Genomic DNA, 22,018 nt, shown 5'->3' with positions numbered 1-22,018 from the left:
GGCCGCCGCTCCCTGTCTCTATTGGCCAGCTGGCCGCCGCTCCCTGTCTCTATTGGCCAGCTCCGCTCCGGGGCTGTGTCGCGATTGGCCGGGCGCTCCGCCTCTCCCACCTGTCACTGCTGGCACCGCCCCCCGCGCCGCAGTGGGGCGATCGGGCGATGCGGTGACGTCAGAGCCGAGCGGCGGTGCCATTGGCGGGTGGGGTGTGACGAGCGATGTGGCGCGCGCTGCTCCGGGCCGGGAGCGCGGCCCTTCGGAGCGGTCCCGGCGTGAGGGGAGAGCGGCGGCAGCCGAGCGCACGGACAGCGAGGTGAGCGGGGAACGGGGACCCTGCCCAGCCGCAGCTCTGTGTCCCGCTCTGGACTCCTCCGTAGCAGAGACGTGGAGCTCCTGGAGCGGGTCTGTGGGAAGGTGACGAAGGTCATGAAGGCACATCTCTTAGAAGTAAAGGCTGAGGAAGCTGGGTCTGTTCAGCCTCTAGGAGAGACAGCTGAGAGGAGACATCATTAATATCTACAAATATCTATGGGGCGGTGCCAAGGGGATGATTCTCGTTGCTGAGCAGTGAGACAAGAGGCAGCTGGCAGAAACTGATGCACAGGAGCTCGCACCGGAGCGTGGGCAAGGACGCCTTTACTGTGCAGGTGACCGTGCGCTGGAACAGGCTGCCCGCGATACTCCAGAACTCTCTGAGGGCAACCCTGTGCTCTGGGCTGACCCAGACAGAGCAGGGAGGGGCACCAGGTCCCGTGTGGTCCCTTCTAAGCTGGCCCAGCCCGGGATTCTTTGGGCTGCCGGGAGCGCGCCCACAGCAGCAGAGGCTCGGGGCAGGGCAGGTGTTGCTTTGGAGGTGCCTCGGGTTGAAATCCTGTTACCGAACCTTTAAAGGCGTGTGGGGAGGAGAAATCCTCTTGCACGGCATGTCCGGGGTTATAAATGTAGCCAGTTAGTGGTGCACAGCTTGAAGTTCAGAACTGGAGTTACTGCCACTGGCAGCCCATAAAAATGTTAGGCTCAGCATGGGTGTCCTGCAGCAGCTGCTGCAAGGGCTTCCTGAGAAATAAAAATGTTTCAAGCACCTGTCAAGTGTTGCTGTGTGATTTGTACTGTGGATAAGAAATTTCAGGAAGTTAAAAGTATGTAAACCGTCTCAAAATAAAATTGGTGTGCAGTTTAGACCACGTCAGAGAAACAAGCCATTAGGTTGTTTCTCACACTCTGCCCAGTACCTTATGGATGTTGTTTTTAGTGAATGACTCTTCATTTTCTGTGTTCAGTAGAACGTGTGCTACCACCGCAATGCCTGAAGTAAACACAGATCACCTGGATGAAGAGCAGGTGCAGCTCTTGGCAGAGATGTGCATCCTTATTGATGAAAATGACAATAAGATTGGAGCAGAGACCAAGAAAAACTGTCACCTGAATGAAAACATTGACAAAGGTATGGCTTGCTTATCTTTTAATAAGCATTCTTCTAATAAGAACCATTAAGTTGATTAAATATTTTCAGAAGCGTAGTCATGATTAAATTATGAAAAAAAAAAATTATTTAAGCCTTAATCTCAGGTGAATGTTGGATCAAACCAGAGCAACAACCTCCCCATATGCCCTCTTCAGCATAAAATATTTAATGTTAAAATTCTGCAGAATGGAGGAATACTCAATTGAAGGCAATTGCAAAGGAGAGGAATGTGTAATTACACATACAAGCTTGATAAATATTTTTAATCACGTTTTGAAGATAAAGGAGAATTTTTTCCTATTATGGATACCTGATTCTATGTATATTTTTCTAAAGAATGCTGTTTGCTTCTTTGCTGAGGTCTTTTCAAGTAGAAAATTATTTCATTTTAAAGTAGTACATCCAGAGTTCTATTTCAAACACTGCTAATAAGAAAGGGTTTATCTAATTTTGGGTTTACTTGAGGCTGGTCAGATTGAACAGTCTCTCATGGTAGTGTGTGATCTCTTTTTTGTACTTGGGGAAAGCATCTTCCTGAAGAGCGAGGAATAACAGATTCAAAACATGAAGAAAACAGCAATTATACTGTTTTTAATGGAGCCTATTTTCCTTCTACTCTTGAGATTCTTGAAGGGTCTTGAAATTCCAAAAAGTTTTTTGGAATTTTTGATTGTAAATTTATGGGTGTCAAGCTGTCCTTGGAAGCTTGCCCAAATGTGCACATTCAGAATGGGGAACTGACTGACTTTAGAAGAACTCCTCTATTACATTTTTCTTCTAGGAACTCTTCTAAATTCATGTCTTGCATAAACTGGCATATAGACCTGAATAATAGCTCTTGAGTTATTTATCAAATCCCTTAAATCAAATTAACATATAGTGACTTTTAAATTGCATTATGTAAAAATGAGGCCATTACAAGCCCTTAACTGCCTTCATGTGTTTTCTCTCTTCTACTAAATTTTGTTTTGTTGTTTGTTTTATTTTTAGGTTTACTGCACCGAGCTTTCAGTGTTTTCTTATTTAATACAGAAAATAAACTGTTGCTGCAACAGAGGTCAAATGCAAAAATTACATTTCCAGGTTAGTACTGAAGCATTGTCTTTATATAAATGTTTTATTTAGATCAATATTTTTTAAAAAAATGTCAATCCAATCCTGCAGATTCTAAAAAACTCATTCTGAGATTTTAGAATTTACTACTTTGGAAGGACATCCTTCCAATACTCTTGAGAGTTCAAGGTATCTTGTGGGTGAAGTAAGATAATGGGAACACTCGTGTGTTGTTATATGAATTCTTGGGAAATGGTTGTTCCCTGACATGCTTGATCCTGTTGATGCAAGGGCAGAGGGTGTGGTGCTTACCCCCTCTGCTGCAAGACATTTATTGCAGCTGAAGAAATGGCTCTGCTGGCTGTGGAGAGTGGCCCATTCCACTGGTAAAAGCTGATGTGCAGCAGAGCCCAGGTGCCTGGGAGATCTATAGACCTTTGTCTGTGTTTTCTTAACACTTCTTTAACACTGCCAGAAGTGAGACTGTGTGGCCAAAGTGCAGTGTATGACTTTTGAACACTCCTGAAGTATTACTGTCAAATGTAAATGGAGAGGCATAAAAATAAGGAAGGGAACCAAATAGAAATAGCATATATGAGGCATGTTGGAGGGAGCATGAAGATGCCTGTTGCAGAATTTTCAATGGAAAACAAAATCAAGTGTTTCCAACTAGAGGAAGACCTTTTTCTTTTTTCCCAGGGAATCTTTACTTTAGAGATTGTTTTTAATTTTTTCCTTCTCTGCTAACCAGTCAAAATGCTCAAATGTGGTTTGTAGATATTCTAATTCTACTTTAGATGCTTTTTGAGCTTGATTTTTATAGACAAAAGTTTTAAACAGAGTATGGATCAGTTTCCTTTTAAACACAGGTATAAACTTCGTGTTTTATTCTACTTACTGCCAGCTGTTCTTGAAGCTATGGGAATATTTTCATTATCCTGTTACATATAAACTCCCAAAAGTAATTTTAATTAGCATTTGAGAGATAAACAAGGTCTTTATAAACTGGCTCTCTAAGCAGGTGTGTTTGGGATAAAGTGCCTGTTCTCATGTGTATCAAACACTAGCCTGCAAAGTAGTGCTTGGCAGAGGCAAATCCCAGTGCAAAATATGTAAAGGAAAATAAGAGGTGTAAATATCCTCTTTCTGTGACCCTTCTCTGCAAAAGAAAAATGAAGCTGTGATGTGTTGAATAAAAGCCTTTGTCGCTGGGGGATTTTGGTGCTGGGGTTTTTTACCAGATTTATATATGTGTGTCAAAAATGGACTAATCCAAACTTCTTGCAGATTGTTTTACCAACACTTGTTGCAGTCATCCCCTAAGCCATCCACAAGAACTGGAAGAAAATGAAGCCATTGGTGTTCGGAGAGCAGCACAGAGACGACTGAAAGCAGAGCTGGGAATTCCCATGGAGCAGGTAAAGGAAGGAGGGAGAAACAGGAATTCTTGCCAGCATTTGCCTGTTGACAGACTGTGCCTGGCAGACAGGGTCAGCCTCAAACCTGAAAATGAATTTATCTTTGGAGATGCAGAGAACTGAGTCAACTTCCAGAGATCCCTGGAGGGCAGGGTTACACTTGCTCTCTCAGTACATGTTTCTGACCTTGGCTTCAGGTCTTTTCCTTGTGAGGTGAGGGGTAGGTGCAAGTGTTTGTGCTCACCAGTGCTCAGTGAGTGTGCAATAAAGTCAGGTAAACATTCTTTAAAGCATACCATATAGGAGGAATGCACTCCAGCATTACAAGGTGAGTCTGGCTAGAGAAATGCTGTGCAATTCATGCCATCAAACTGCTTTAAATTATTTTTTTCCTAGTAATTCTTTGTGAAAAAGTGCATTGCAGTTGTACACTTGGGAACAAATTATTTCTAAGGAAGATGACAATAATAGGTGATGAGTTGTACTGCAGTGCCCAGCAGCGCAGCTCTCCTGGTCTGGCAGCACTTCTGACAGCTGTTTTGGTTGTAGGTAACTCCAGAAGAAATCTCCTACCTGACAAGAATTCACTACAAGGCCAAGTCTGATGGGATCTGGGGAGAACATGAGATAGACTATATCTTATTTGTGAAGAAGGATGTGACACTGAATCCTAACCCCAACGAGATCCAAAGCTACTGCTACGTGACACAGAAAGAACTGAAACAGCTCTTGGACAAAGCTGCCAGGAATGAAGTTAAAATTACTCCATGGTTCAAGCTGATAGCAGAGACCTTTCTTTTCAAGTGGTGGGATAACTTGGATAACTTGAACAAATTTGTTGAGCATGAAAAAATACACCGAATGTAAATAGCTGGGATAAAAGGTGCTGAATGCTAACAATGATGTGTTGTCTCACTAACACTGTCCAATCATGACCTAAGTGCAGAGAACTGGTCCACATGGAGCATGTTTAGTTTATACAGATGTTGTCATAGCCAATGTTTTTTCTTCTGTCTTTGTCACTTCTTCCCCCTCATCCTTGGTTCTCTTGGGCCCATTAAGATCTCATGTAAAATGGGTAACAGTAGCCTGAAACCCCTGGGTTCCTCTTCTTCCATTTCCTGGTGAAAGATCCTCAGCCTCTGTGTGCCCTGCACACCTGGGAGGGAGCCTGGGCACCTCCTGCCCAGCTCAGGCAGGAGGACTGGGGTGTTCTACTGAACTTAACCACGCCTTTAAACAGTGATTACACACGACTGGGCTCTGCTGTGATCGTGAGAAGACCAGTTGCCAGAAGGAAAAACAATTCAAAGTAATCAGGATTATTTTTGATTGCAGAAAGCAAATCTCTTCAGCTACTGTACTGTATAATTAACCAAACCCATAAAAGCTTAAGTAATTGGATTGCCTGTGTGGAGTAAGTTTGACCTTGGAGTGCTGACATATATATTAGTTTTAGATAATAAACAGTGTTTGGGTTTTTTTCCCTCACCAGGCTTTTCTGAGTAGTTGATGGCTGGATATTTTAAAAAAGGGTTAATTACAAAGCAAATGTAAATGGTATCTGTCTGATGTCAATAGTCTGTTTTTGGAGAGGGGATATGGATGAAATGGCTCTTCTCCATTTTCCAGAAAACAAAGGCATCTTGGTACAAGGGCTTTTCTTTTCCTGTAATAGTTGTTCCCAGACAACTCAAACCCACTGAACCCCAAAATTTGAGACTGAGAATTTGTGGGCTTACACTGGGTCTTGATGTCAGTTAATTAGAAATTGTACCAGAGTACCAGAGCTAATCCCTTTTGATCTTGCAGTCAATCAATTGCTAGTAACTTAGGAGGCTTTTTTCACTAAGACAAATATTAAAGGGTGCTTCAATTTTAATTACAGTCTGGGGGTGTGGAGGGAAGGGCCTCAAAAAAGTTTGTGATTTCTTCTTTTAGCATCCTACTCAAACTAGATTTTTTAAGTTCTCCCAAAGCCTGTTGAAATAGGATGTTTGTCATACCACTTACCATTACATGTAAACAGGGTAACGATTCTGTCTGGATTTGGGGTAAAATGAACTCTTTCTCATCCCAGTTGTGACTGTAGCACTGAAGCTCCCATATGCCAGCACCTCCAGTGGTTCAACACTTGGGAGGTTTTAGAGCCAGGTTTGTTGTGTATGGGCTGGAACTGATGTATTGTTTCAAAGCAAGTATCAGGTGAGGGAAGTGATGTGATGTAGCAACTCTCTTGAATTTAGTACAATCAGCCATGTTACCCAGCTGCAGGCAACGGAGAAGTTCTCAAATATGTTTCAAATCTAACTTTATAATTAAAATACCTTGCCTAAACCCTTGGACTGTTTCCTTTTCAGACATGAAGCCACATGGAGAATTACTGCCACACTAAGCACTACCCTCCCCGTTACGCACCACTGAAGCAGCTTGATGTGAGCAGGGCAGCAGGGCACAGATCTGCTGAAAAAAAAGTTCTGGTTTTCTAGTTCAGCTTGGAGCAAAAGCTGGCAAAACAGACTCTGAAGTAGAAGTCCTGTGCATACAGAAGCTGAAAGAAAAGTTTTGCTTAACAGTTCCTATAGTTTTACACAATGCAAAAGCTGACATCTGAACAGTTACTGGTTGTGTTTCATAGAGTAGTGATTTGAGGGTTCTTTCTTCCCCCCTTTAATTTGGGTGGTACGTGTTAGTTTTTAGCATGGATTTCAAGTGTACTGCTCAAGCAACACATTTATAATGCATTATTTTACAAACCTCTACGTAACCATTGACCAAGTGGGGATAAAAAGGAAATATTTTACATTTAACAATATATTTTGCCTTGAGCAGATACAGAATTTTGTCTACCAAGTCCTGGAGAGAAATGTCTTGCTAAGCCAAGGATGACAGTAGCATGTGGCACAGAATTTCAGTCTGATCCTCATTCTCTACATATCTGAAGTATTCATATTAATCTGAAATACTCAAAAGTTGTAAGGTATGACTGTCCCTGCCCCTGCTGTTTTAGGTTATTACAGGTGGCAGGTCAGTACTAGAACTGCAGTTTCTCCTCCATTCACCCTGTAGCTCAGTCAAGTGGCAGCACTGCTCCTGTGCTTCAGTGCACAAACACAAACTTGGTGTAGTTCTTGATGCTCTGCTGTTACTTCCCCAGCCATTTCAGCCTTCACCAGCAACATAAACCCATCAGAAAGGATTACATGCAGCACTCCAAACCTTATTGAACTGAGGCATTTTTAATTAATTGTAGTTTAACAAAGGATTCACATTTCCAGATTTAACCTCATTTTAAATTAATTTTGTATAGAAATACTTTACTGATAAATGAAACTCAGGAATAAGAATATGGAAGAAAGTATTTTTTATGTCTGTTTATAAATGGTTTCTGCCACTAGAACTGAAAAATTTCTCCTGGTATTGCTTGAAACTGCAACATTAAGCTACTGAAATACTAAACTTGAAGTATCTTAACTACTAATATGAAAGACACACTTAACACCAAGTATTACCAAAAAGGATGACAGGACTAGAAATTAAGTCTAATAAATTTAATTTTGATTTAATTTTTTTTATTTTTAATTGGTTTTTAATTCAGAAGACTGCTTATCTTCTCTGTGTTTTACCGGATTTTCTCTTCCCAGCCAGCAGATGTTTTGGCTTCAAGTTAAATATGTGCCTGTCTGCCTCTCCTTTTCTGCCCAGGCGATTCATTTTCTTTTGAGCTTTCTTTGCCATGATCTTAACCTTCTTCACCATCTATTTAAAAACAAACAAACAAACAAACATGCAGAGTAACTTCCTCAGTAACTTGGGTAAAAAGCTTTACCTTTAAAAAAACCCACTAAGTTGGATGGTTTTATCAAGGACATTAACACCAACTCTAGAGCAGTATCACTGTGACACTGACCCTCTTTAGAAAAACTTTCCAGGACACACACAGGATCACGCTATCCCTGGAATTCCTCACTTAGTGAAGGCAAAACTCAGTTTGCAGAATTCTTCCTTCAGACTTGCATTTAGAGACAAGAATTAAAATGTACTTCCTTGGTCTGTATCATTGCATGTTATTTGTAAGAAGGAAGTAGAGAAACATGGAGTCCAAATGAAAAGGTGATGCAGGAAGACCAAACACAAACTCTGGACAAACACAACCAGCCTACTGTGAAGCTGGTCGAGGTCCAATCATGCTGGTTTAGCTGCCAAATGGGGAAATACAGACAAATAACAAACCTTTTCATCCCGAAGGCCAGACACATCCCGTGGCGTGCGAGAGCAGCTGCGACTGCGCGACGCCGACCTGGGGGTTTCAGACTCGTCCCGTTTGCGTTTCCTCGTGGTACTGCGTGACCTTCTCACATAATGGGCCTGAAATTGAAAACATCATTTAACCTTTAAAGCCAGAAACAACCAGCTCATTTCTAATCAGACTAATAGGAAAAACAGGAAGTGGACTGCTATGATAAGTTATATTGGTTATTCCATTGTAACGAAAATATCTTGACAGCTGTTGGTCACTGCCTCTCTGTCCTACAGGAACATTCAAATTTCAGTGAATATTAGCTTTTTTCCTCCACAATTACTGACTGGCTTTTTCTTTTTTCTTTGGGTGGAGTAGACTCAAAAGTAATCAATAAAAAGATACAAATTAAAGGATAGCAACACTTAAGCAATTTTGCAACAGCAAAATAGCAATGATGAAACCTACCCTGATTAGTGTCTTGTGTACTCAGCAAAGTACCTGAAGAATTTCAGACATGAAGACTGCTCATGTTACAGCTCAAGTATTACATTCCTACACTGCTCCTACACCAGCATGGCATGGCAGCTCTGAGAACTATAAATGCTTGCTTCATATGTGTAATGTTGACAGTTCTTGTTCCCTGACTCCTTGTTTAGCTAAAGGATTAGAGAGCTCAGGGTCCAGTGAGCTGTAATAATTGCTGGATTTGCCATACAAAATGTTTCAGGGTTTTTTAATTTCTGTTAAAATAAAATGCCTACTGAAGGCCAGTCTCTGATGAAGTACTTTATCTGCCTTACATTTAAAGATGCCAGCTGCCCTCAAAAACTTCAATTACAGCTCATGGAATTAATGAACTATAAAAAGATAGGCCTGATCTGTTGCTATGACTATTTCTGACATAGTAGAATCTCATCCAACAAAGTAGACTCGAAAATTAAGGAGTATGCTTAGCCCAACATGTTCTTGAATCCTACAAAATTTCCAAGAAAGCAGTGCATATGTATATGTGATTCTTGATAAATGTTAAGTTTTTCAGCTTATCCATGTTTTGATCACATTACTCAAAAAATTCCAGTACCAACTGCCTCATCTGCAGTTCCTAATTCATCCTTAATAGATCCCACCTCTCTCTTGTGCTAACTATAGTAAGCATTTCAACTGTCCTCAAAGAAATTTAAGTCTCTTTTAGATAAATATTATGTTTAATTAGCAAAAACTTACATCATCTTTATTGGTCATGTCAAGTCCAAGATCAGTCATTTCTTTCTCTAACACCTTCCTCTGGACCTGTAAAACACAGTTAAGGAAACACATTTAAAAAAAAAATCCTTCCACCTTACTTTTTGTCTCAATATACCATCACAAGTCCATTATAGTCACTATATATTTCTGGCTTTATCATATCCATAAGCAGGTCACTGATGTCCTACCTTCACATTTCATTTTTTGCAAGTTATTTTTCTGCACCCATAAATTCTGCTTCACAGGACTGCAATGGTTCCATCTTTCCTAAAGACCTTACAATTAGTTTGCCTTTTTGGGGAGAAGCTGACATGGAGAGGTAGTTTGGTCAAAAATGTTTCCTTTTCTCCCAAAAGGCACACACTCTGGAGAAGGTAAGAGGTGCTGGGGGCAACAGCAGCTAGATTCATTTTCTCAAAATGTCTAGTTACCAGTTTATTACTTTGCAACTGTCCTGGACTGGTCAGAAGAGACTCTGCCATCAGAAAGAGAGATACCTGGCTACCAAAAAGACACATCACCTTTTCCAGAACCTATAACAAATTTTACATTATTGTGATTTTAAGTAATTATCTAATTCTTATAATTATTTGAATTTTAAACAAACAGACAATATACAATGAAACAACCATGTTAAACAAACTGAATACTATTATTAAAAACTTCTTCTGCAATATATATGGAGTTCTACACAAGACATATTTATGTGACACAAAAGAAAAAAAGGGCTACTATCCCTCCTCAGCTAAACAGAACTCCTGGGAGAAGGAAGCAAGCAGTGAAAGGGCCACTTTTCACTAGTTGAACAAAAAGCATCAGTTCCACTACCTGACAGTGATACAATACTTTCATGATGTTGTTATGTAGCAACAAGATGCTTTTACAGAACATGTTCTACACTCACCTTTTTAGCTGTTCTAGGCATCCTTGGACCATGAACATCTTTTTCCTTTGACTGCAGGATTTTCAGCTTCTTCTTTTCTCGGATCTGTTTTGCCAAGTGTCTGATTTCCATCATTTCTTCATCTTCACTTTCTGGTTCACTGTCATATACTCCAGCAGCCTCTCTCAGTTCTTCTTCTTTCTCCAATTCTTCCAGTTTCTTAGATTTTGAAGAGATAAAATGGAGATCAGATCTTTAACTTATGATCCTCAACATTATGTTTGTACATGGTGCTGGGCCATGACAGCACATAGGCCCTTCAAAGAAGGAACTACATTACGTGATAAGCACGCTGAGCCACACCTAATGGAGCTGGCAGTACAGATTACTGTGAGCCCACAGACACACTGCTGTGCAGACCAACTCCATCACTCCACATTATCACTTGGCTAAATTTGTGTGGCTGCCCAAGGCTGCCCAGTGTGTGAAAGCAGCAGTGTGTGTAAGCTGTGCTTGCTGTGCCATTTCTGGAAATCGACTCTGAAAAACCCTTCTCCCCAGGCATTCAGCATGAGTCCAGAACACCAGGAATTCACAGGAACCCAACTGCATAACTGGCAGCTTCCGTGGCCTGCACTCACCACTCCTCCTTAACAACCAGCAGGAAATCCAAACAGTGATTGTTATGAAATAAAAATGTTAAAAATTGAGCATTCAGTCCATTTCCTCCATAGACATAAATCTGATTGATGAATTTCATATTATTAAAAATACATGAAGTTTGATAGTTACATTCCTGTAGCTGTAGTCAAAGAACTAATAAATATAGTGTCTAGTGCAAATCTCATATTTAGAATGGAACTAAGATCACCATCATTCTGACAAGGTGAAGCAATTTTCCATTCTTCTGAAATTTTGTCATTGATCATTCAAAAACTACTATATTTTCCCATGACAAGTGCAGACAATGCAAAAAAGAACTGGTTCATGAAACATTGTTTTTAATCTAACAATAGTAACTGATAATAAACAAAGAAGAGATAAAGAGGAAAGAAAAGTGTAAAGCAAAAAATTGAAAACTCACTCTCATTATATCAGGATCAATGTAGTCAAGTATATTATGGCCTTCCCATATCTCTGGAATCTTATCATATTTCTCAGATGAATTCATTAAGTCCCAGTATTCTTAAAAATACAATAAAATTTGATAAAGAGACAAAAATTAATTTCCAAGAATGTTCTGCAACAAAAAAACACCCAGAACACACACAGAAGAACTGCCCTATTCCTAAGAATTTGGCAGCATCTCTACTATATTAACAAATATTTCTGATCTCCATCCTACTGCCAAAGACTGTTCAGTTATGGCATGACCCACTGCTGCTAGACATGCCAAACAACAAATACCCAGCTGAAACACAATATATGCTGTTCTCTCTCATATTGATAAGTTTCTTAACAGAGAGAACATCAGAAATTAATGAAGTATTACAATACAGAATGGAAAGAAAAAATCACTTGAATCATCAGACCAGCTGTTTCATGTCTGTGACTCCAAAATGGAAACAACTGAGTGATACCACAAAACACATCACCAAACATCACCAGCTCTGGAACAGAAGTATGCAAAGAAATGATGGCACTGGCAATTAGTTGAAAGGAGTCAGGTTTAGGTATTCTCCCTCAAGGCTGAAATAGCCACACTTTACTGTTTATTAATAGTAATGGTAATACCAATTTTTATCTAATACTTACTCTGCAGGTCCAAAATATAATCATCTCCCATTTCAAGTTCAATATCTCTCTCCTGCAAAGACATACATGGCTTTAGATACCATCTAATTTAGAAGCTATGGGTTAACACAGCAAATTTAAAATCCAGCTGCTGATTTCCTGATTCAGAGATGCCACTTACCAATTTCCTCTTGGGAGTATCTACTTCCATGCGTTTCTTACGAGCTACTACTCCGTCAGGTATAAAAGGCAGTCGCTCCTGGAATAAATCCACCCCAATAAAAAAGGGAAAAGAAGTTCACATCAATTTTTTTACACTGCTATAAATCACCACCTGCACTGTAATGTACTTCTGCAGAATACAAAATCCCAAGCTCCCACCAGGAAAGGCACTTACAGATAATAAATTAGAACACTTCATCATATTAATCTGTTCACAGATTAACAATGACAGAATTCTTATCCTACTTAAGAAGTACTGGGAAATACATTAAATAGTTTAAACATGTACCCTACCTTGTTATCTCTTTTGGTTGGCATGGCCAAGTGTAATCTATTCAGTACTTCATTCACTTTGTTTCCTTTCATTTTAGTATCAACACGATGGGCCAACAGTCTGTCACAGGCCTGAAAGTGCATATGGCAACTTAAGGTGAGGAACAAAGCCTTTTAGATACAGCAAATGACACTGCAGGCATTCAATCCCAAATAACTGGCTTCACATCTTAATCTTTTTGTCTTTTACCTCTAACTCTCAAGAAGGCATCAAATTATTTTATATTAAAAATACCATGGGAAGATGCATATGCAGATATGTATTTTTTTAACAGGACTCAGAAAAAAATCACGATTTTAAAAAAAATATTATTACTTTATTTCCCATCTTCGCCCAAGCTCACTGCGGCACAAGGAAAACATTTTTAAAGTTTATCACTATAATGCAGTTTAACTGAAATTAAACTCATACAAGTGAAGCAAAATGTTAGCTGATCATTTGGGATGAAACTAAGAATGCACCTACCTCTGTTTTAACTTGGATTACACCTTCCTCAGTTAGTGTACTTGTCTCTATTACAGAAAATCCTTCTCCTTCAAAAGCTTCAAATATTTTCTAAAATTGAAAAAATTATCCCAAATAAGGACATCCTGTGCATTTCTTAATATACCAATACATAAAGACCAGAAATCTTAATCCAATAGCAATACATACAATGCATTACTATTTTATTAGAAAATGTTTCTAAAAAGATGACAGAAAGTCTACAATTATAGTTCTATTTAATCTTTCTTCCTTTATAAGCAAGTAACTACTTTCTAAAAGGCACCTATAAATGACCCACAAAGGAAAAAAAAAAAAAAAAAGTGAGAGAAACACAAATTCTATGTGCTTTAACCTGTGCTTTAACAATTGAATTAAGCCTATAGGACCTTTTATTGCAACTGTTCAGTGGCACCTCTCAGCCCAGTGCTCACTGTGTGTAACTGTCACTGAAAGGATAATTGAGTAAAGCTATTGTCTAACTTCCAGTTACAGCAGTAATTGAAAGTTCTCACCACCAGAGATTCTAAAACCATTAAGAACCTACCTTCCATTTGGCATTTACAATATTCAGTCAAGGACTACATTAGACACTAGTAAAAGATGGGGTCGAGACCTGCAAAGCTACCTTCCACTGCACTATTGGAGCAGTCAATAAAGAAAAGATCACGTAAAAGTTTTTGCCCAATAACAATTATAGTCATCCACAATGCACACACAGTATTTTTATCAACATCAAAAGACAAAGAGGTGAGAGAAGTATCCTAACCTGACTCTCTTCAGGAAGTTCTGAAATCCTCTTCACATCGCATTTGTTTGCAACGATTATAAGTGGCTGATAAAAAGGCAAAAAAAACCACCTTAATTCAAATTACCATGTTATAAACCCCTGGGGTTTGTTAATAATGTGAACAAAACTCACCTTGTTAGCAAACAATGGCTTAATATTTCTGAAGAGCTCCACTTGCTCCTCCAGGCTGTGCCCACACTGCTCAGACACATCCATCACGTAGAGCACAGCGGCACGCAGATGTGCCAGGGCAGTGATAGCCTGCATCTCAATGGTGTTCCTGTCCTCCAGGGGGTGATCCAAAATACCAGGAGTGTCTACTACCTAAAATTAACATCATTAAGCCAGGTGTTACTGATCAGCTATTGCAGAACACGTGTTGGATTGTTCATCAATAATGTCTTTTTTAAGACACTGACAGATTTTTCTTTCAGTCACAAACAGGACTGTGAGCTCTGCCAAATGGAGAATGTGAAAATATAGAAATAGGAGAAGAATGAGGTTTCATAACCAACACTCTAAGTACTGCAGACCAAGGGAAAATGCAGCCCCTACCCAGCCCAGAATCTGAAAGAGATTAAAAAAGTGTTCTGACTTTAGTCAATAATTCAATTTCCCATCTTCCCTCCAACTGAACACAGACCCATCCATGAACATTTTTAGAACAGGTTTTGACTGCTGCCCTCACTTGGCACACTGCACCTTGCACAGCAGCTGTCAGACACAGCATGTCTCATCAAGACACAAAAATGCAACTCCCATGGCAAAAGGCAAATCAGGCTATAACCAGCTCACTCTTTCAAGAAAATGCAAAATAGTAACAGTTCTTACCTGCCAACGTAGATACTTGTAATCCATATGTCCCACAAAGAGAGATTTGGTGGTAAAGGCATAAGGCTGCACTTCTACATCTGCTCTTGTAACCTTAAAATAAAATTTAGTCACACATATTTATTTAAAATTTTCTGAAGTTGCAAGCAGTATATCCTAATAATAATGCACTTCCTTTGCTACAGAGGTGAAAAAACAGCTAAAAATTGGTTATTCTAGCTTCTCTGCAAGTATTTGTTTATCAGAAAACATGCTAATGGAATGCTATTTTGGAAAATATAGGGATTTTTAAGAGTGAAATCCATTATAATTTTCCATTTATTCCTCCAGGAATTTCATTCAACCTCTACACACATTTAACATGCTATCACATCAGACAATGCCACAATCAAATTGTTTAGAAGTTACCTTATATTAATTAAATTGTATCTCAATATTATTTATGGAAAAACCATTCACATACCTTATTTATAAAGCTGGATTTCCCAACATTTGGGTAGCCACACAGCAGAAGAGTTCGTGTATTGGGATCAATGGTTGGCAAACGAGACAAATGCTGTCGCACTGGAATGTTAAAAGGATTCTTTTAAGTATCTGTGATAATTTAAGTTTTACTGAGATGGAATAACAATACATATGCTCAATTGTTTACATAGAAATTAGTAACATCTCTGAGATAATCTGATCATTTATGGAAGTATGTAAATAGTTTGTAGACCCTGTAAGTATCTACATACAACAAAAAATAAGTATTTATGTAAATATTTAAGAAATTAAGACCGCTGTCTTACAGCTAGAACAACTCCACCAAATCAGGCTACATAACCTGAAGGACTAATATGTCTGAAGTAAGGAATAATGTCTGCAAAATCTTTAGCAACATTTTTCACATATATATTAGTGAAAAGAATGGTAAGTAAAAGCATGCCTGTGACTTTTAAACATAGAAAAAAAGTTTTATCACTGTTAGTAACACCATAAAATTTAATAAATATTCAGAGAGAAAACTATTTTGTTGAAGAATGAACACTAAGTACTTGGGGATTTAAAAACCGTTCCTGTGTTTCCTCGATCTGTAACCTGTATTAAACAGATTTTTCTAACTGCTACTAAGCATAATAAACTTTATATCCAATTCCTGTGCCTTTCTTTAAGCCCATATGTAACACCAACCTTGCTCCAAATACTCCAGGCTTTGTTTCTGTCTCTTGATGATGGTGCACATGCGTCCCAGGGCCGCCCGCTTGAGCTGCTTGCAGCGGTACAGAGAGTCCCCGTACTTCATCAGCCGCACGTAGTCCTTGGCAACACTGCGGGCACAGGAAAGCACAATTCAACAACAATCCACCAGCCACGTGCAAAACCAGAGAAATCAATGTCCCTTACTTGTCAATCAGATTCTTGGCAATATTGATCTGCCCCAAAGCCAGCTTGTAGTGATCTTTGTCATACAGAACATTCATCAGATCAGCGTAAAATGGATGAATATCCTAAAACAAAAGCATAATGTTAAATCTCGTATTTTCTTACTCTATGATGACTATTTCTTGCACACAATGTAAGTTGTTTTTTCTTCAGTACAGCAACATAAATGACACTAAAAGCCAAACAATTTCCATTACTATCTTATGTAAGAAAAATAATCTCATTGGCCATTAAACACATGAATCTGCACTGCTCTGAATTTCTTCTGCAAACACATCTTTAACTTATTCACACAGAGTTTCCATCTGATCTTTTGCTTTTGAAGTCTCTTTTTTTCAAGTAGAAAAACTGCAAGAAGCCAACAGAAATTGTCTCTAAAAGGAAATCCATATTATAGCAGAAACACAGCAATACTATTATTTTTTTTTTTTTTCTGAGTGCTTCAGTAAATTCTATACAAGACTGGACAAAAAGGGTTTTCTTAATGACCAAATAAATCCTTATCTTTCCAAGGAAGTACATCTCTGGTACAAATCTTCTAAGCAGAGTGCTTCAGATAGTTATGTATTTACCTGAAGACATTTCATCGTGTGATATTAAAAAAAAAAAAACAAACAGAAGATATTTCTGGGAATTCTGGAACAACACTCACTGGATATGAAATTATCAAGAAAAACAATTTAATAGGTGAATAATTTCAGTCTGAGCAGAAAATTGCCCATAGAAAGTTCCCACTGCTCCCATGGATCCAGTTGCAGTTGCTAGAAGCTAGTACTGTGTTTCTAATGCTACACTTCATGGGGCCAAGGACAACATTTATGTTGTCACATTAACTCCTGAAGATGGAAAGCAATATATTTCTTGGTAGTTCCTAAGGAAGACTAACCATGAGCACAATATCCACATGCACACACAAAGAAGAAACAGGCAGACACAACATACTTAAAAACCTCCACATTTTGTCTTAATTTAAAAGCAACTTCTGGCAAACATATTTGATCAACTAAAAGCTTATAAAATCCAGCATTTAATGACCCTCCACAGTCACAACTTAGACACCTTCTTCATAGAAACATACAAGTTTTGCAGTACACGTTTTGCCTACTACTCACAGTAAAATCTACTTGAAATAAGTAAAACTGTATACACAGAGAAATCAGCAAATGAGAGAACACTTACATCTAATTTTGGGAAATCTGTTAAGATCTGAGTGAGTCTGTCATGGTAATTTTGTTGAGTATATTTCACTTTTCGCATATAAAAATGTCGAATTCGATGGATTTGATAATGTTTATGAATGACAGTTGGGGTCTTTCGCTGGGTCTTTGACAATGTCAAATCTATGAAGTCCTGCAATCGAGGAAACAAGATTAATTACAGGAAATGTCAAGTTCTTGTAAAGGCAATAATTTTCTCTTGGTGGAGGAGCACGCTGACGAACCAAGTGCATCCACAGTGTGACACGTATGTTTTATGGGAGGCAGGAAGAAGCAGTCTGCACATTCCCTGTCCAGTTTCTGCCCCCGGACCAGCCAGTCCGAGCCCTGCGGGCAGTTTCCCTCGCCGTGGGCAATTTAAAACCCCTTCCTCCGACAGGCAGAGAACTTTATTTTGAAGCAAGAAGCTGCGATGAGTTTCGGTACGACGCAGGTTTGGAAAACAGGAGGGATTTTTGTGGGGGCCACCCCCAGGGAGAAGCGTGGCCTCAGGAACTCTGTTCGGGATCCTCTCCGAGAGGACCCCCCGACACTGTACATGGTACGGGCCGCCGGGCGCAGCAGCACCAGCCCAGGGCGAGTCCACGGCTCTCGCGGGAGGGGGAGGGGGCGAAGGCCAACACCACGCCGGCAGTACGGAAGGGGCAGGCGGGCAGCGCTGTCCTCGGAAGCCGGCAGTCGGGAGGGACAGGAGGGATGACCTGGTGCGGAGGGCATTGAGGGCAGGGGCCCGGGCAGGAACGGGGGAGCGCGGCCGTACCTTGGCAGACGGAACCACCGTGATCTTCTTGAAGTTGTAGAGCGCCATGGCCACCGCCACCGCCGCGCCACGCGCCGGAAAGGGAGCGGGCCCGGGGCTCTCGCGAGAGCTGCGCGCGTCCGGCCGGGAAGGCGGGGAGGGACTGAGGGGAGGAAGAGAGGGACGGAGAGGGAGGCGGGCAGCGAGGCCGGCAAAGGAAAGGCGACAAGACGGAAGGGAGGCAAGACGGAAGGGAGGCAGGTGCTTGGGGTTGTGTCTGGGTCTTGCCAGAGAAGCACTTGGCCGCGAGCAGGGTTCTAGCAATGGCTCCCTGTTGTGATGATTCGGGGCAGATATGGCTTGTGCCCCGCAGGGCCGAGATGACAAAATACTCCCTCACCCTATTGACCGATGAGTAAAGGCTGATCCCCGCTAGCACGAAGGAGCGGTGAATAAGGATGGCGGAAGGGACCCCGAAAGCCTTACCGGGGCCAAGGGGCCCACGAGGGGCCTCTTCCCCAGGCTGTCACAGCTGGCAATCAGTGCTGTGGTCCGGGAGAGACATCCACCAGATGGGTCTCCAGGAGCAGCTCTGGGTCCTCCATGGGATACCTGGAAGAACATCTTGGAATTGTGCAAGAATCGGAGTCACAGGATCAGTTAGGTTGGAAAACACCTCTCTTTAAGTCAGGGAGTCCAAACACCACCTTGTCAACTAAATGCCACTTTGCCATATCTTTGAGTCTATGCTTAAACACTTCCAGGCACAGTGACTCCACCACCTCTCTGGGCAGCCTGTTCCAATGTTTGATCATCCTTTCTCTGAAGAAATTCTTCTTAATTTCCAACCTAAACTTCTCCTTATGCAGATTGAGACTATGTCCTGCTGACCTGTAACTTGTTGCCTGGGAGAAGAGGCTGAGCCCCACCTGGCTGCAGGCTCCTGTCAGGGAGTTGTAGAGAGCAATAAGGTCCCCTCTGAGCCTTCTCTACTCCAGGCTAAACACCCCCAGCTCCTCAGCTGTTCTTATGTAACTTGTGCTCCAGGCCCTGTCTCAACTCCACAGACCTTCTCTGGACACAATTCAGCACCTCAGTGTCTTTATTGAAGAATGTCATGTCTCGGAGAATGTCTCGAAAGACATATGGGATGTTTAGAGGAAGGATTAAAGCTGTGAATTAATGTGGACAAGGGAGAGGAAAGTGTGGGGAAATGGAGAGAAAAGGGGATAAATGAGATTGGTAGCACACTATGGTCAGTGCAAATGTCTGATCATATCCTGCACATCTTATCACTACAATCTGCCCTTCTTACTAAACTCTGTTCCTGACCATTTTCCAGATTCAGGGAGCTCTTAGTGTTCCTGTGAGTATGAAGCCAAGTGCCTGCCATAGGAAAAGAGGCAGAGATCCATGGTGGCCATGTTTCTGAGGTGCCAGGAACTGGAGGGACCATGGTGCATGCACACATACACACATCAGTGTAAACGTACATGCATACACACATACTCAACAGGCTGAGAAACTTGGGGCTGTTCAGAGAAAGTTGTGTGGAAACTCCTCCAGTGTCTGAAGGGGGCCTACAGTGAAGCCAGAGAGGGGCTCTGTCAGAGAGTGGTAGGACAAGGAGTAATGGGTACAAACTGAAAAAAAGGGGAAATTTAAATTATATATTAGGAATATATAGGTTATTTATTAGGAAGAAATTCCTCACAGTGAGGGTGTTGAGACTCCAGATCAGGTTGTCTGGAGAAGCTGTGGCTACCCCATCCCTGGCATCCTGGGTTGGATGGGTCTTTGAACAAGACTTGTCTAGTGGAAGGTCTCTGCCCATGGCAGGGACTTGGAACGAGATGATCTTTGAGGTCCCTTCCAACCCAAACCACTCTATATTTGTGTGTGAGTGCAACTGGAAGAGCAGGGGCTCCAAGGGCCAGAATGATCCAAGTATTGAGGGTCTGTGTGGGTGGACACATGCACAGGAATATCTGGACTGGGAATGTGTTCCCACTGCAGGTGCACACTCAGTCTTCCTTTCAGCTGGGCCTGAGGCCATGGGGCTGCAGCAGCCTCACCTCCATCAGGCAGATGAATTCCTAACCCCAAACATATACTCTTACTTCCCTCTTTATTTTTTTCCTTAATTTCTTTTTTTTCATAGTAACTTTCAATGACTTGTCTCATACTTAATTGTAAATCCTTTCAGATAAAGCACGAGTGAATTCTGGAGCAGTTTATGAACTTGACTATACCTTGTGCTCTAGGTTTTTTTGTGTATCTTCAGCAAACGAGAAATCTAGATATCTAGGATACCTGAATGTAGGCACGTCCTGCAGTCTGCATGTCTATCCCTGTTTTCCACTTGACAGCATTAGTAAGCTGGCATGCACATCAGTTTTAAATAAATTATAAATTACTTGATACACTTTGGGAGGCAAATTAGATTAAAAATTAGGAATTCCATTGGCTTCCACACTGGTTTGGGTATTTTTTCTCTCCACACAAAACATGACATTTTTCACTTGAGAGAATTTAGTTATGTGTTAATCTGTGCACATTTTTCTACAGTACTAGAAATTTAAATGCAAAATTCCTTTTACATTTCCTTTATGTAACTGTGCTCCTTGTTTTGCTGAAATGCTCCAAACAGCTTCCAGTGCAGTGGAAATTTGTAAGGTATTTGAAAACTAAGAATTCATTTTATCAGCCAGACGGTAGTTAATCCTTTCCAGCAATTAACTTCAGTAATGACTGTATGAGCACTGTTGGATCATAAACATGCTGTTAGAGCCATTCCTGTCTCCAGTCTCACAGTGGGACTGCAGCTGCCCCTTTCTGAAGGGACATGCAGCTTCATAAACATTTTGATATGACCACTTCAGTCTACCTTCTCAAAGCATTCTTGAGCAGTGAGATTTGACTTCACACTTTATTTATACTGCATTTTGCCTGAAAATACATCATTTCATGGAGTAAAAGGAGCTTTTCTGTAAATATATCCCCACATCTCCCCAGTTTCTGGAAAGATCCTTCCACAAAGTGGTCTGGGACACTCAGCCCAGCAGCTGGGACCAGCAGATCCAGCCTTCCCCACTCCATGGCACTTGTAGATGAGTCACTGAGGCTCACGTGCCCATTGCAGGTACTCCAAACTCACGTGCAGACATGTCCTGTGCACCCCCATGAAACTGATCCTCAGCATTCAGATTATCCAGGAGCAGGCCCTGGCACCCCTGCACCCACACTGCCTGTTCATTACTACTTTCTTGGGCAGTTTTCAAGAGAACGAGTTCCAAGACAAAATTTGGGTACCATTCTAGGTATTGTGTCCTCTTGTTTCAGAAGTCAGGAGAAGTAAGACCACATCAAGTTATGTTTCTTTTGGACCAGAAAACTCCTTATCTCAGCTGGTTTTCTACACTCAGACATTCTTATTCATATTTATGATAAATTTCTGGCATGTAACACTTATTCTCCATTTCATGTTTAAAACACCATTCTAGTAGACTGTAATTCACATCAATTTGAAGTTGAACAACACAAAATTATTCTTGTACATTGTACAAGGGTAACTAATGGCACCAGCAAGGCTCAGATTGTGCTGTGGCAGTCAGCCAGAGAGGAACTCGCAAAAACAGGCACAAGAATGGACAAGGCCCAAGGAGCCACCCAGGCATTCCTCTGTAAGAAATGCTTCTGCAGAACACATGCAGGAATTTGTATTATGGCTAGATGTGGCATTACAGAACCACAGAATCAATTAGGTTGGAAAAGACCTCTGAGACCCCTGAGTCCAACCTGTGACCCAGCATCTCCAAGTCAACCACACCACAGCACTGAATGCCACGTCCAGTCTTACCTTAAACACCACCAGGGTCAGTGACTCCTGCACCTCCCTGGGCAGCACATTCCAATGTCTGATCACCCTTTCTGTGAAGA

General features: G+C 41.0%; 2 protein-coding genes across 5 annotated transcripts; one reads left to right on the top strand and one right to left on the bottom strand.

The window, feature by feature from the left end:
- Positions 1 to 187: 187 nt before the first annotated feature.
- Positions 188 to 6,265, top strand: LOC107200649 (isopentenyl-diphosphate Delta-isomerase 1). Of its 4 annotated transcripts, none has more exons than XM_015619423.3 (5): positions 188 to 310; positions 1,278 to 1,441; positions 2,453 to 2,545; positions 3,803 to 3,933; positions 4,483 to 6,265. In XM_015619423.3, exons 1-5 carry the CDS (start codon positions 216 to 218, stop codon positions 4,798 to 4,800), a joined length of 801 nt encoding a protein of 266 aa, XP_015474909.1. In that variant the 5' UTR covers positions 188 to 215; the 3' UTR covers positions 4,801 to 6,265. The 4 variants fall into 4 exon arrangements, with proteins under 4 accessions (XP_015474909.1, XP_015474911.1, XP_018861240.1 ...); XM_015619425.3 differs by having other exon boundaries at positions 206 to 310; positions 1,281 to 1,441; XM_019005695.2 differs by lacking the exon at positions 188 to 310 and adding an exon at positions 433 to 644 and having other exon boundaries at positions 1,281 to 1,441.
- Positions 6,266 to 7,469: 1,204 nt separating this feature from the next.
- GTPBP4 (GTP binding protein 4) lies at positions 7,470 to 18,227 on the bottom strand. The gene is made up of 17 exons (XM_015619422.2): positions 18,101 to 18,227; positions 17,303 to 17,473; positions 16,085 to 16,188; positions 15,872 to 16,008; positions 15,162 to 15,262; positions 14,699 to 14,791; positions 14,000 to 14,191; positions 13,847 to 13,912; positions 13,060 to 13,149; positions 12,555 to 12,665; positions 12,220 to 12,297; positions 12,060 to 12,111; positions 11,389 to 11,489; positions 10,326 to 10,523; positions 9,401 to 9,466; positions 8,167 to 8,301; positions 7,470 to 7,692 (listed from the first exon to the last, which is right to left on the bottom strand). The coding sequence occupies exons 1-17, from the start codon at positions 18,146 to 18,148 to the stop codon at positions 7,540 to 7,542; spliced, it is 1,896 nt and encodes a 631-aa protein (XP_015474908.1). The 5' UTR covers positions 18,149 to 18,227; the 3' UTR covers positions 7,470 to 7,539.
- Between the last annotated feature and the right edge of the window lie 3,791 nt (positions 18,228 to 22,018).

Source organism: Parus major, chromosome 2 (assembly GCF_001522545.3).
Source record: "Parus major isolate Abel chromosome 2, Parus_major1.1, whole genome shotgun sequence".
NCBI classification, from domain to species: domain Eukaryota; kingdom Metazoa; phylum Chordata; class Aves; order Passeriformes; family Paridae; genus Parus; species Parus major.
This window is presented reverse-complemented; position numbering and strand designations above follow the sequence as displayed.

Bases quoted from the DNA above. Each gene is read 5' to 3' on its own strand.
- LOC107200649 (XM_015619423.3), top strand. From the start codon at position 216: ATGTGGCGCGCGCTGCTCCGGGCCGGGAGCGCGGCCCTTCGGAGCGGT. The intron at 1,442-2,452 runs GTATGGCTTGCT...TTTTATTTTTAG, and splicing joins GAATGAAAACATTGACAAAG to GTTTACTGCACCGAGCTTTC. The intron at 3,934-4,482 runs GTAAAGGAAGGA...TTTTGGTTGTAG, and splicing joins TGGGAATTCCCATGGAGCAG to GTAACTCCAGAAGAAATCTC.
- GTPBP4 (XM_015619422.2), bottom strand. From the start codon at position 18,148: ATGGCGCTCTACAACTTCAAGAAGATCACGGTGGTTCCGTCTGCCAAG. The intron at 16,009-16,084 runs GTAAGGGACATT...CTGTGCCCGCAG, and splicing joins GCCAAGAATCTGATTGACAA to TGTTGCCAAGGACTACGTGC. The intron at 12,112-12,219 runs GTAAGTGGCATC...ATGTCTTTGCAG, and splicing joins ATACTCCCAAGAGGAAATTG to GAGAGAGATATTGAACTTGA.